Consider the following 15,545-nt stretch of genomic DNA (forward strand, 5'->3'; position numbering starts at 1 on the left):
AAGGAACCCTAGTGTGGGAGGGCTGTGGAAGGAGACAGAATAGATAACTCATCCTCTAGAGAAGGAACCCTAGTGTGGGAGGGCTGTGGAAGGAGACAGAACAGATACATCATCCTCTAGAGAAGGAACCCTAGTGTGGGAGGGCTGTGGAAGGAGACAGAACAGATACATAATCCTCTAGAGAAGGAACCCTAGTGTGGGAGGGCTGTGGAAGGAGACAGAACAGATACATAATCCTCTAGAGAAGGAACCCTAGTGTGGGAGGGCTGTGGAAGGAGACAGAACAGATACATCATCCTCTAGAGAAGGAACCCTAGTGTGGGAGGGCTGTGGAAGGAGACAGAACAGATACATCATCCTCTAGAGAAGGAACCCTAGTGTGGGAGGGCTGTGGAAGGAGACAGAACAGATAAATCATCCTCTAGAGAAGGAACCCTAGTGTGGGAGGGCTGTGGAAGGAGACAGAACAGATACATCATCCTCTAGAGAAGGAACCCTAGTGTGGGAGGGCTGTGGAAGGAGACAGAATAGATAACTCATCCTCTAGAGAAGGAACCCTAGTGTGGGAGGGCTGTGGAAGGAGACAGAACAGATAACTCATCCTCTAGAGAAGGAACCCTAGTGTGGGAGGGCTGTGGAAGGAGACAGAACAGATACATCATCCTCTAGAGAAGGAACCCTAGTGTGGGAGGGCTGTGGAAGGAGACAGAACAGATACATCATCCTCTAGAGAAGGAACCCTAGTGTGGGAGGGCTGTGGAAGGAGACAGAACAGATAAATCATCCTCTAGAGAAGGAACCCTAGTGTGGGAGGGCTGTGGAAGGAGACAGAACAGATAACTCATCCTCTAGAGAAGGAACCCTAGTGTGGGAGGGCTGTGGAAGGAGACAGAACAGATACATCATCCTCTAGAGAAGGAACCCTAGTGTGGGAGGGCTGTGGAAGGAGACAGAACAGATAAATCATCCTCTAGAGAAGGAACCCTAGTGTGGGAGGGCTGTGGAAGGAGACAGAACAGATACATCATCCTCTAGAGAAGGAACCCTAGTGTGGGAGGGCTGTGGAAGGAGACAGAACAGATAACTCATCCTCTAGAGAAGGAACCCTAGTGTGGGAGGGCTGTGGAAGGAGACAGAACAGATAACTCATCCTCTAGAGAAGGAACCCTAGTGTGGGAGGGCTGTGGAAGGAGACAGAACAGATACATCATCCTCTAGAGAAGGAACCCTAGTGTGGGAGGGCTGTGGAAGGAGACAGAACATATAACTCATCCTCTAGAGAAGGAACCCTAGTGTGGGAGGGCTGTGGAAGGAGACAGAACAGATAAATCATCCTCTAGAGAAGGAACCCTAGTGTGGGAGGGCTGTGGAAGGAGACAGAACAGATACATCATCCTCTAGAGAAGGAACCCTAGTGTGGGAGGGCTGTGGAAGGAGACAGATAACTTTAATAACTTATGGTTGATAATAAGGTAATATAACATTAATAACTTACAGTTGATTCCTCAAAAAGCAGGTGTCTGTATTTATCCAGCATGGCCTGTGTTCTCTTTAGGAGCTGGCTGGAAACACTGTCAAACTCATCATCCACTGGGGGGGCAGAGAGGGAGAGAATGGAACAGGGGAGATCAGACAGAGGGAACCAATGGTACATCATTAGGGCTAAGAGTTTCTGGTCAGGTCATGTGGTCACTCCCGACCATACACATTAGGGCTGGGAAATGCCAGGGACATCACGATACGATATTATCACGATACTTAGGTGCCGATATGATCTGTATTGCGATTCTCACGATTCTCCATGTGTTGTGATTCTCCATGTGTTGTGATTCTCCATGTGTTGTGATTCTCCATGTGTTGTGATTCTCCATGTGTTGTGATTCTCCATGTGTTGATATTCGAAACTGCGATTTGATGTTCCAAACATATTGCTCACTATATATCTGCTGGGGAGGGACAGGAGATAGCATGCCCCCCATCATTTGTTTTGATCAGTCATGGAAATATAAGTGCTGAAAACATGTTGGCTCACTGTTAGTGCTGAGTGATTATTGGTTTTTGAGGTCGGTTCGGTTTCGGTTAGATTATTAAAAAATAAACACGGTTTCCGTTACATTAAATGCACTATGCATTATGTGGGTTGAATGCTATAACAACACAGAATAAAACAATAAGTCCCATGATGGTAGTGACTGACCATTACTGCTTATCACTTATTGACCATCATTAATTGACGTTCCTTTAATAGAATATTTGTTTTATTTGATGACTTTATTATTTCATTCCAAGTCATTATCTCGTCTCTATAGAGCTGCTGTCTGATTAAATCACTATTTTAGTAGTTTCTTCAAAGTAAATAAGGCAGACTTTAATGACTGCTGAATACCAACTATCAATCACTTAGATCATGTATTTTCAGGCTCACAAAGCAACTGCTTTCTACCCTTCTCTATTGCTCCTTCTCTCTGTCCCCGTGTCTGCTCCGCACAGACCGGACAAGTTTAAGTGGGCGCGCATTGGATTATGGTCATTGTAGTTAATTACCACATTTTCTGCGCTAAACTATGTAGAATATTGGGCTGTTGGAAACTACAACTCTCTACTACATCGCACAGTTCAGGCATCATCTGATTTATCGCTACAGAAACAGCACATCAAGCTCACAGAAAAAAATAACTACGAAAATGGAATTCAAATATTTAACCGACGTCGGTCAATTATAGTTGTTTAAAAACCAGAAAAATAACAGACATTTCCGTTAACCGCTCAGCACTACTCACTATTTAAAAAGAAGATGGAGAACAAAATACCGGCGTTTTGGCCCCGGTACAGCCAACTAGCGCTAGCTAACGCTACCCACAAATTGATACTTGGAGTCAAAGTATTGATATAATATTGTCCAAAATAATATTGCAATATAATACTGTATCGATCCTGCTGTTAACAGCAGGGTGTATATCTCTGTGTTAGTCGTGTGGTGGTGTGGCAGTGCCCTGGTAGAGGTGGTAAGACACCAGGCGGGTCAGGGTGTGTGTACCTCTGTGGTAGTCGTGTGGTGAGGTGGCAGTGCCCTGGTAGAGGTGGTAAGACACCAGGCGGGTCAGGGTGTGTATACCTCTGTGGTAGTCGTGTGGTGAGGTGGAAGTGCCCTGGTAGAGGTGGTAAGACACCAGGCGGGTCAGGGTGTGTGTACCTCTGTGGTAGTCGTGTGGTGGTGTGGTAGCAGTGCCCTGGTAGAGGTGGTAAGACACCAGGCGGGTCAGGGTGTGTGTACCTCTGTGGTAGTCGTGTGGTGAGGTGGCAGTGCCCTGGTAGAGGTGGTAAGACACCAGGCGGGTCAGGGTGTGTGTACCTCTGTGGTAGTCGTGTGGTGAGGTGGCAGTGCCCTGGTAGAGGTGGTAAGACACCAGGCGGGTCAGGGTGTGTTTACCTCTGTGGTAGTCGTGTGGTGAGGTGGCAGTGCCCTGGTAGAGGTGGTAAGACACCAGGCGGGTCAGGGTGTGTGTACCTCTGTGGTAGTCGTGTGGTGAGGTGGCAGTGCCCTGGTAGAGGTGGTAAGACACCAGGCAGGTCAGGGTGTGTATACCTCTGTGGTAGTCGTGTGGTGAGGTGGCAGTGCCCTGGTAGAGGTGGTAAGACACCAGGCGGGTCAGGGTGTGTGTACCTCTGTGGTAGTCGTGTGGTGAGGTGGCAGTGCCCTGGTAGAGGTGGTAAGACACCAGGCGGGTCAGGGTGTGTGTACCTCTGTGGTAGTCGTGTGGTGAGGTGGCAGTGCCCTGGTAGAGGTGGTAAGACACCAGGCGGGTCAGGGTGTGTTTACCTCTGTGGTAGTCGTGTGGTGAGGTGGCAGTGCCCTGGTAGAGGTGGTAAGACACCAGGCGGATCAGGGTGTGTATACCTCTGTGGTAGTCGTGTGGTGAGGTGGCAGTGCCTTGGTAGAGGTGGTAAGACACCAGGCGGGTCAGGGTGTGTTTACCTCTGTGGTAGTCGTGTGGTGAGGTGGCAGTGCCCTGGTAGAGGTGGTAAGACACCAGGCGGGTCAGGGTGTGTGTACCTCTGTGGTAGTCGTGTGGTGAGGTGGCAGTGCCCTGGTAGAGGTGGTAAGACACCAGGTGGGTCAGGGTGTGTGTACCTCTGTGGTAGTCGTGTGGTGAGGTGGCAGTGCCCTGGTAGAGGTGGTAAGACACCAGGTGGGTCAGGGTGTGTGTACCTCTGTGGTAGTCGTGTGGTGAGGTGGCAGTGCCCTGGTAGAGGTGGTAAGACACCAGGCGGGTCAGGGTGTGTATACCTCTGTGGTAGTCGTGTGGTGAGGTGGCAGTGCCCTGGTAGAGGTGGTAAGGCACCAGGCGGATCAGGGTGTCTTCAAAGCACTGGAAGGGAGAGCTGTAGTCTGGGTGGAGGACTGAACCCTGCTGCTTCCTCAGCTGCTCCAACATCCTACACACACACAGGGTCGAGGAAGATGGGTCACAAGACTGAATTGCCATACTTTTAACAAGCCGTAAGACAACACTCATGCGCACAAACAAACACCACATAAAATAGAATAGAGAAAAAAACATTATTGTTCCACACAATGTGGATATTTTACAGGAGAATGATACAGGAGCATACCTGGCTTCCTTGCTGGGTTTAGCCATACTGAAAGGCATCTTCATAGTAGCAGTCTGTCAGGTGAATAAGACACAGCATCCATGACCATCACACCATAGCACCATCACACCATAGCACCATCACAGCATCCATGACCATCACACCATCACACCATAGCACCATCACAGCATCCATGACCATCACACCATAGCACCATCACAGCATCCATGACCATCACACCATAGCACCATCACAGCATCCATGACCATCACACCATAGCACCATCACACCATAGCACCATCACAGCATCCATGACCATCACACCATCACACCATAGCACCATCACAGCATCCATGACCATCACACCATAGCACCATCACACCATCACAGCATCCATGACCATCACACCATAGCACCATAGCACCATCACAGCATCCATGACCATCACCCCATAGCACCATCACAGCATCCATGACCATCACACCATAGCACCATCACACCATAGCACCATCACAGCATCCATGACCATCACACCATAGCACCATCACACCATAGCACCATCACAGCATCCATGACCATCACACCATAGCACCATCACACCATAGCACCATCACACCATCACACCATAGACCCAGATTGATTAGACATGTGATTGAATAGAGTCAGAAATGGAAGCCATCAGGACTGGTTGAGGGTCTCCTCACCTGTGTTTGTAGAGAGGCCAGATCAGGGCTGAAGGTCATCTGACCCAGACCTGACCCTGACTCCATCCCCCCCACCTGGCAGAAGAAAGAGGGGTAGTAAAATCATACTATTGAACCTTCATTTATCCAGGTATGGCAGTTAACAACAAATTCGTATTTATTTCAATTTGAATGCCAATAAAGCTTTTTGGTTGAAATGAGGTTTGAGGGTCAGTTAGTGTTACCCACCTGCACAGCCCCAGCCTGGTGTAGGGACTGTTGACCAGCCTGGTGTAGGGACTGTTGACCAGCCTGGTTTAGGGACTGTTGACCAGCCTGGTGTAGGGACTGTTGACCAGCCTGGTGTAGGGACTGTTGACCAGCCTGGTGTAGGGACTGTTGACCAGCCTGGTGTAGGGACTGTTGACCAGCCTGGTGTAGGGACTGTTGACCAGCCTGGTTTAGGGACTGTTGACCAGCCTGGTGTAGGGACTGTTGACCAGCCTGGTGTAGGGACTGTTGACCAGCCTGGTGTAGGGACTGTTGACCAGCCTGGTGTAGGGACTGTTGACCCGCCTGGTGTAGGGACTGTTGACCAGCCTGGTGTAGGGACTGTTGACCAGCCTGGTGTAGGGACTGTTGACCAGCCTGGTGTAGGGACTGTTGACCAGCCTGGTTTAGGGACTGTTGACCAGCCTGGTTTAGGGACTGTTGACCAGCCTGGTTTAGTGACTGTTGACCAGCCTGGTGTAGGGACTGTTGACCAGCCTGGTTTAGGGACTGTTGACCAGCCTGGTGTAGGGACTGTTGACCAGCCTGGTTTAGGGACTGTTGACCAGCCTGGTGTAGGGACTGTTGACCAGCCTGGTGTAGGGACTGTTGACCAGCCTGGTGTAGGGACTGTTGACCAGCCTGGTGTAGGGACTGTTGACCAGCCTGGTGTAGGGACTGTTGACCAGCCTGGTGTAGGGACTGTTGACCAGCCTGGTGTAGGGACTGTTGACCAGCCTGGTGTAGGGACTGTTGACCAGCCTGGTGTAGGGACTGTTGACCCGCCTGGTGTAGGGACTGTTGACCAGCCTGGTGTAGGGACTGTTGACCAGCCTGGTGTAGGGACTGTTGACCCGCCTGGTGTAGGGACTGTTGACCAGCCTGGTGTAGGGACTGTTGACCAGCCTGGTGTAGGGACTGTTGACCCGCCTGGTGTAGGGACTGTTGACCAGCCTGGTGTAGGGACTGTTGACCCGCCTGGTGTAGTGACTGTTGACCAGCCTGGTGTAGGGACTGTTGACCCGCCTGGTGTAGGGACTGTTGACCCGCCTGGTGTACTGACTGGTTAAGGCTAGCTGGAGCCATGCCCCCCTGGTTCACCTGAACTCCTGACAACACGTCATTGGATGCTGAAGAGAGAGAGGGGAGTCAGATCAGGAACACATTTCACAGTAGTAATGTTGTTTCTTTCTGACCTGTGGCAGGAGTCTTGACCAGCACAGACGTCTGAGGAGCAAGCAAGTCTTGTTGTTGACGACGATGTTGTTGGGGTTGGCTTTGCTGCTGCTGCTGCTGGTTGGCCTGTAGTAGAATGTTCTGTTGGACCTGAGCGTGAATAAAGAGAGAAAATGGATTATTCGAATACTTTGATAAACACACAGGTAGCAGCAAATCAAAACATCTGAGCAGTGAGAAGTGAGGGAATGTTAGGGTGGGTTCCTTCACACCTGGTGTAGTTTGTCCAGCAGTTGTTTCTGTTGTGGAGAGGGCTGAGCGATGGTAGACAGCGTCTGGAGCTGAGCACCAACCAGTTGCAGATGGTGCTGCTGCTCTGCTGTTAAGACCGGGAACTGCAGGGGGACCTGGGTCTTCACCACTCCACCCCCGGGGGCCCCCACCTGGCTAGCAGTGAACTGGAACCCTGCCAGAGGGGCCTGGAGGATCTGTGGGGGTTTGGGGGAGCAGGAGGGAGGGGGGACGTCCGGTTGGTAGAGAGAAGGCTGGGAGGGGGGCCGGGGTAGGGGCTGGGGCTGGAGGTGTATCTGTTGTTGTTGTTGTGGGGCAGGCTGGGAGGAGCCTGGGATCTGGTTCTGGATAATTAACATTGGGGGAAGAGAGGAGGGGGTGCAGGATCGGGTGGGGGTCTGGGGCTGGGAGGGGGGCCAGGACTGGGGGAATGCAGGGGGCGGGGGGAGGGCTGGGGGCTGTCCGACAGAGAGAGGGCGGTGTGGGAGGCCAGGGGCTGGGAGGGGGGCCAGGACTGGGGGGAGGGCTGGGGGCGGGGGGAGGGCTGGGGGCTGTCCGACAGAGAGAGGGCGGTGTGGGAGGCCAGGGGCTGGGAGGGGGACAGGCTCTGGAGCTTCAGTTGCTGCTGCTGGCCGGCCGCCTGGGGCATCTGGGGTTACAGGTCAAAACAGACAGGAAACACGTCAGACACCAACACAGATACAAACATGATATTAACGGTTCCAAATAATATAAATTATACTAGATTTGACGATAATAAAACATGTGGAACAGCATTTTAACAGGACAGGCAGCTATAGGACATCAAGCAAAAAACTACAAGCAGAAACAGAAGATAACTTTCAGAGAGAACACAGGTTCAGACAGACCACTAATAGTAATATTTATAGCAGTAGTAGTAGTCATGAAGTCATAAAAGTGCTGAAAGGGATAGCATTCTGCCTGGTGTTTGGGAGAGTTGAAAAGGACTGGGGTGTAGAGGTCTGCAGCAGGACTGGGGGGGGTGTACAGGACTGCAGCAGGACTGGGGGGGGTGTACAGGACTGCAGCAGGACTGGGGGGGTGTATAGGTCTGCAGCAGGACTGGGGGGGGGTGTAGAGATCTGCAGTCCTGTGCAAAGCTGTCATCAAGGCAAAGGGTGGCTATTTGAAGAATCTCAAATATAAAATATATTTTGATTTGTTGAACACTTTTTTGGTTACTACATGATTCCATATGTGTTATTTCATAGTTTTGATGTCTTCACTATTATTCTACAATGTAGAAAATAGTAAAAATAAAGAAACACCTTTTAATGAGTAGGTGTGTCCAAACTTTTGACCGGTTGTGTATGTCAGGTCTAGTAGATGGTTTACAACACGGGAAATGTCATTACATTTACCATGCTTCCACAACCATATTATATACCTGTACACCCTAATAACCCACTAGACCCTAATAACCCACTAGACCCTAATAACCCACTACACCCTAATAACCCACTAGACCCTAATAACCCACTAGACCCTAATAACCCACTACACCCTAATAACCCACTACACCCTAATAACCCACTAGACCCTAATAACCCACTACACCCTAATAACCCACTACACCCTAATAACCCACTACACCCTAATAACCCACTACACCCTAATAACCCACTAGACCATAATAACCCACTAGACCCTAATAACCCACTAGACCCTAATAACCCACTACACCCTAATAACCCACTACACCCTAATAACCCACTAGACCCTAATAACCCACTACACCCTAATAACCCACCAGACCCTAATAACCCACCAGACCCTAATAACCCACCAGACCCTAATAACCCACCAGACCCTAATAACCCACTACACCCTAATAACCCACTACACCCTAATAACCCACTACACCCTAATAACCCACTACACCCTAATAACCCACTACACCCTAATAACCCACTACACCCTAATAACCCACCAGACCCTAATAACCCACCAGACCCTAATAACCCACTACACCCTAATAACCCACTACACCCTAATAACCCACTACACCCTAATAACCCACCAGACCCTAATAACCCACCAGACCCTAATAACCCACTACACCCTAATAACCCACCAGACCCTAATAACCCACTACACCCTAATAACCCACCAGACCCTAATAACCCACTACACCCTAATAACCCACCAGACCCTAATAACCCACTACACCCTAATAACCCACTACACCCTAATAACCCACCAGACCCTAATAACCCACTACACCCTAATAACCCACCAGACCCTAATAACCCACTACACCCTAATAACCCACTACACCCTATACATAATGACTGGACAGTACCAACAGAGACAGGCAGAAACGCACTGAGTGGACACACTGGACAGTACCAACAGAGACAGGCAGAAACGCACTGAGTGGACACACTGGACAGTACCAACACAGACAGGCAGAAACACATTGAGTGGACACACTGGACAGTACCAACACAGACAGGCAGAAACACACTGAGTGGACCCACTGGACAGTACCAACAGAGACAGGCAGAAACACACTGAGTGGACCCACTGGACAGTACCAACAGAGACAGGCAGAAACACACTGAGTGGACACACTGGACAGTACCAACAGAGACAGGCAGAAACACACTGAGTGGACCCACTGACAGTACCAACACAGACAGGCAGAAACACATTGAGTGGACACACTGGACAGTACCAACACAGACAGGCAGAAACACACTGAGTGGACCCACTGGACAGTACCAACAGAGACAGGCAGAAACACACTGAGTGGACACACTGGACAGTACCAACAGAGACAGGCAGAAACACACTGAGTGGACACACTGGACAGTACCAACACAGACAGGCAGAAACACACTGAGTGGACCCACTGGACAGATCCAAAACATGCAGTGCCAGTAGACATGCTATGCTTTCACAGCGTTAGAAACTAGAGGGGGGGCCTACAGTTTCATATCACAATATTAGCTTTGTAAGATATATCAAAATCTGACTCAAAGTATCAATTTGTAAAATTATATATATATATATATATATATATATATATATATATATATACACACACACACACTTGAAGTCGGAAGTTTACATACACCTTAGCCAAATACATTTAAACTCAGTTTTTCACAATTCCTGACATTTAATCCGAGTAAATATTCCCTGTCTTAGGTCAGTTAAGATCACCACTTTATTTTAAGAATGTGAAATGTCAGAATAATAGTAGAGAGAATGATTTATTTCAGCTTTTATTTCTTTCATCACATTCAGAGTGGTTCAGAAGTTTACATACACTCAATTAGTATTTGGTAGCATTGCCTTTAAATTGTTTAATTGGGTCAAATGTTTTGGGTAGCCTTCCACAAGCTTCCCACAATAAGTTGGGTGAATTTTGGCCCATTCCTCCTGACAGAGCTGGTGTAATTGAGTCAGGTTTGTAGGCCTCCTTGCTCGCACACGCTTTTTCAGTTCTGCCCACAAATGTTCTATAGGATTGAGGTCAGGGCTTTGTGATGGCCACTCCAATACCTTGACTTCGTTGTCCTTAAACCATTTTGCCACAATTTTGGAAGTATGCTTGGGGTCATTGTCCATTTGGAAGACCCATTTGCGACCAAGCTTTAACTTCCTGACTGATGTCTTGAGATGTTGCTTCAATATATCCACATACATTTTCCTTCCTCATGATGCCATCTATTTTGTGAAGTGCACCAGTCCCTCCTGCAGCAAAGCACCCCCTTGCTTCACGGTTGGGATGGTGTTTTTCGGCTTGCAAGCAACCCCCTTTTTCCTCCAAACATAACGATGGTCATTATGGACAAACATTTCTATTTTTGTTTCATCAGACCAGAGGACATTTCTCCAAAAAGTACGATCTTTGTCCCCATGTGCAGTTGCAAACCGTAGTCTGGCTTTTTTAATGGTGGTTTTGGAGCAGTGGCTTCTTCCTTGCTGAGCGGCCTTTCAGGTTATGTCGATATAGGACTCGTTTAACTGTGGATATATATACTTTTGTGCCGGTTTCCTCCAGCATCTTCACAAGTTCCTTTGCTGTTGTTCTGGGATTGATTTGCACTTTTCACACCAAAGTACATTCATCTCTAGGAGACAGAACGTGTCTCCTTCCTGAGCAGTATGACGGCTGCGTGGTCTCATGGTGTTTATACTTGCATACTATTGTTTGTACAGATGAACGTGGTACCTTCAGGCATTTGGAAATTGCTCCCAAGGATGAACCAGACTTGTGGAGGTCTACAATTTATTTTCTGAAGTCTTGGCTGATTTCCCCATGATGTCAAGCAAAGAAGCACTGGGTTTGAAGGTAGGCCTTGAAATACATCCACAGGTACACCTCCAATTGACTCAAATGATGTCAATTAGCCTATCAGAAGCTTCTAAAGCCAAGACATAATTTTCTGGAATTATCCAAGCTGTTTAAAGGCACAGTCAACTTTGTGTATGTAAACTTCTGACCCACTGGAAATAACTATAAGTGAAATAATCTGTCTGTAAACAATTGTTGGAAAAATTACTTGTGTCATGCATAGAGTAGATTTCCTAACCGACTTGCCAAAACTATAGTTTGTTAACAAGAAATGTGTGGAGTGGTTGAAAAACGAGTTTTAATGACTCCAACCTAAGTGTATGTAAACTTCCGACTTCAACTGTACATATATACATATACACATACAGTACCAGTCAAAAGGTTGGACACCTATTCCTATTCCTTCAAGGGGTTTTCTTTATTTGTACTATTTTCTACATGTAGTAACCAAAAAAAGTGTTAAACAAATCAAAATATATTTTAGATTCTTCAAAGTAGCCACCCTTTTCCTTGATGACAGCTTTGCACACTCTTGGCATTCTCTCAACCAGCTTCATGAGGTAGTCACCTGGAATGCATTTCAATTAACAGGTGTGCCTTGTTAAAAGTTAATTTGTGGAATTTCTTTCCTTCTTAATGCATTTGAGCCAATCAGCTGTGTTGTGACAAGGTAGGGGTGGTATACCGAAGATAGCCCTATTTGGTAAAAGACCAAGTCCATATTATGGCAAGAACAGCTCAAATAAGCAAAGAGAAACGACAGTCCATCATTATTTTAAGACATGAAATTCAGTCAATCCATAAGATTTCAAGAACTTTTAAAAGTTTCTTCAAGTGCAATCGCAAAAAACATCATGAGGACCGCCACAGGAAAGGAAGACCCAGAGTTACCTCTGCTGCAGAGGATAAGTTCATTAGACTTACCAGCCTCAGAAATTGCAGGCCAAATAAATGCTTCACAGAGTTCAAGTAACAGACACATCTCAACATCAACTGTTCAGAGGAGACTGCGTGAATCGGGCCTTCGTGGTCAAATTGCTGCAAAGAAACCACTACTAATGGACACCAATAAGAAGAAAATACTTGCTTGGGCCAAGAAACACGAGCAATGGACATTAGACAGGTGGAAATCTGTCCTGTCTTTGTGAGACGCAGAGTAGGTGAACGGATTATCTCTGCACGTGTGGTTCCCACCGTGAAGCATGGAGGAGGAAGTGTGATCCCACCGTGAAGCATGGAGGAGGAAGTGTGATGGTGCATTGCTTGTGACAGTCTGATTTATTTACAATACCAGACAAAAGTTTGGACACACCTACTCATTCAAGGGTTTTTCTTTATTTTGACTATTTTTTACATTGTAGAATAATAGTGACATCAAAACTATGAAATAACACATATGGAATCATGTAGTAACCACAAAAATGTTAAACAAATCCAAATATATTTTATATTTGAGGTTCTTCAAAGTAGCCACCCTTTGCCTTGATGACAGCTTGAATTAGTAGGTGTGTCCAAACTTTTGACAGGTACTGTATATACAGTGCCTTGCAAAGATATTCATCCCCATTGGCATTTTTCCTATTTTGCTGCATTACAAGCTGTAATTTAAATGGATTTTTATTTGGATTTCATGTAATGGACATACACAAAATAGTCCAAATTGGTGAAATGAAAAAATTGTCAAAAAAATTATAGAAAATAAATAACGTAAAAGTGGTGCATGCATATGTATTCACCCCCTTTGCTATGAAGCCCCTAAATAAGATCTGGTGCAAACAATTACCTTCAGAAGTCACATAATTAGTTAAATAAAGTCCACCTGTGTGCAATCTAAGTGTCACATGAAATGTCACATGATCTCAGTATATATACACCTTTTCTGAAAGGCCCCAGAGTCTGCAACACCACTAAGCAAGCGGCACCACCAAGCAAGCGGCACCATTAAGACCAAGGAGCTCTCCAAACAGGTCAGGAACAAAGTTGTGGAGAAGTACAGATCAGGGATGGGTTATAAACAAATATCAGAAACTTTGAACATCCCACAAAGCACCATTAAATCCATTATTAAAAAATGGAAAGAATATGGCACCACAACAAACCTGCAAGAGAGGGCCGCCCACCAATACTCACGGACCAGGCAAGGAGGGTATTAATCAGAGAGGCAACAAAGAGAGCAAAGATAACCCTGAAGGAGCTGCAAAGCTCCACGACGGAGATTGGAGTATCTGTCCATAGGACCACTTTAAGCAGTACACTCCACAGAGCTGGGCTTTACGAAACAGTGGCCAGAAAAAAGCCATTGCTTAAAGAAAAATAAAATAAAACACGTTTGGTGTTCACCAAAAGGCATGTGGGAGACTCCCCAAACATATGGAAGAAGGTACTCTGGTCAGATGAGACTAAAATTGAGCTTTTTGGCCATCAAGGAAAACGCTATGTCCGGCGCAAACTCAACACCTCTCATTACCCCGAGAACACCATCCCCACAGTGAAGCATGGTGGTGGCGGCATCATGCTGTGGGGATGTTTTTCATCGGCAGGGACTGGGAAACTGGTCAGAATTGAAGGAATGATGGATGGCGCTAAATACAGGGAAATTCTTGAGGGAAACCTGTTTCAGTCTTCCAGAGATTTGAGACGGGGACAGAGGTTCACCTTCCAGCAGGACAATGACCCTAAGCATACTGCTAAAGAAACACTTGAGTGGTTTAAGGGGAAACATTTAAATGTCTTAAATCCAATTGAGAATCTGTGGTATGACTTAAAGATTGCTGTACACCAGCGGAACCCATCCAGCTTGAAGGAGCTGGAGCAGTTTTGCCTTGAAGAATGGGCAAAAATCCCAGTGGCTAGATGTGCCAAGCTTATAGAGACATACCCCAAGAGACTTACAGCTGTAATTGCTGCAAAAGGTGGCTCTACAAAGTATTGACGTTGGGGGGGGTGAATAGTTATGCACGCTCAAGTTCTGTTTTTTTGTATTATTTCTTGTTTGTTTCACATTAAAAAATGTTTTGCATCTTGAAAGTGGTAGGCATGTTGTGTAAATCAAATGATACAAATCCCCCCCAAAATCTATTTTAATTCCAGGTTGTAAGGCAACAGAATAGGAAAAATGCCAAGGGGGGTGAATACTTTCGCAAGTCACTGTATACACACACAGTGCATTAGGAAAGTATTCAGACCCCTTTACTTTTTCCACATTTTATTACGTTACAGCCTAATCCTAAAATTGATTAAATTGTTTTTTCCCCCTCAATCTACACACAATACCTCATACTGACAAAGCAAAAACAGCTTTTTAGACATTATAGCAAATGTATTAAAAATAAAAAACTGAAATAAGTATTCAGACCCTTTACTCAGTACTTTGTTGAAGCACCTTTGGCAGTGAATACAGCCTCGAGTCTTCTTGGGTATAACGCTACAAAGCTTGGCACACCTGTATTTGGGGAGTTTCTCACATTCTTCTCTGCAGACAGGTGTGCCTTTCCAAATCATGTCCAATCTATTGAATTTACCACAGAATTTACCATAAGCATTCAGACCCTTTTCTCAGTACTTTGTTGAAGCAAATGCTGCAGACATTTTTTGGTACCCTTCCCCAGATCTGTGCCTCGACACAATCGTGACTCAGAGCTCTATGGACAATTCCTTCGACCTCATGGCTTGGTTTTTGCTCTGACATGCACTGTCAACTGTGGGACCTTATATAGACAGTTGTGTGCCTTTCCAAATCATGTCCAATCAATTGAATTTACCACAGGTGGACTCCAATCAAGTTGTAGAAACACAAAGGATTATTAATGGAAACAGGATGCACCTGAGCTCAATTTCGAGTCTCACAGCAAAGCGTCTGAATATATCTGTTTTTTATTTTTAATAAAACTGCACCAAAACAATTAAACCTGTTTTCACTTTGTCATTATGGGGTATTGTGTGTATATTGATGAAGAAAACATTTAATTTAATCCATTTTAGAATTAGGCTGCAAAGTAACAAAATGTGGAAAAAGTGGCTCGCTAGCTAACGTTACGAGTATGATCTGTGTAGTAATATTATTTGTATCTCAGAGCCATTTGCATTGCTAGTTATAGCCTAATGTTAGCTAGCTAACATTGAACATGGTTGGTTAGCTACCTGCAGATTCATGAAGGGTAGTAACGTTATGAGTTGGGATTATGGTTCATTGTTTAGCTAGCTAG

The 15,545-nt window shown here is 46.4% G+C and overlaps 1 protein-coding gene across 1 annotated transcript in view; it reads right to left on the bottom strand.

Moving 5' to 3' along the window:
• Positions 1-15,545, bottom strand: part of LOC121558191 (BRD4-interacting chromatin-remodeling complex-associated protein) — a 102,013-nt gene that overhangs the window by 19,145 nt on the left and 67,323 nt on the right. The window contains exons 7-14 of the mRNA XM_045214772.1: positions 7,504-7,662; positions 6,995-7,435; positions 6,743-6,872; positions 5,526-6,676; positions 5,298-5,372; positions 4,615-4,667; positions 4,289-4,437; positions 1,496-1,590 (exon numbers count right to left, since the gene is read on the bottom strand). Of these exons, the coding sequence (XP_045070707.1) occupies positions 1,496-1,590; positions 4,289-4,437; positions 4,615-4,667; positions 5,298-5,372; positions 5,526-6,676; positions 6,743-6,872; positions 6,995-7,435; positions 7,504-7,662 (2,253 nt within the window). The remainder of the gene's footprint in view (positions 1-1,495; positions 1,591-4,288; positions 4,438-4,614; positions 4,668-5,297; positions 5,373-5,525; positions 6,677-6,742; positions 6,873-6,994; positions 7,436-7,503; positions 7,663-15,545) is intronic.

Source organism: Coregonus clupeaformis, unplaced genomic scaffold (genome assembly GCF_020615455.1).
Source record: "Coregonus clupeaformis isolate EN_2021a unplaced genomic scaffold, ASM2061545v1 scaf0310, whole genome shotgun sequence".
Classification (NCBI taxonomy): domain Eukaryota; kingdom Metazoa; phylum Chordata; class Actinopteri; order Salmoniformes; family Salmonidae; genus Coregonus; species Coregonus clupeaformis.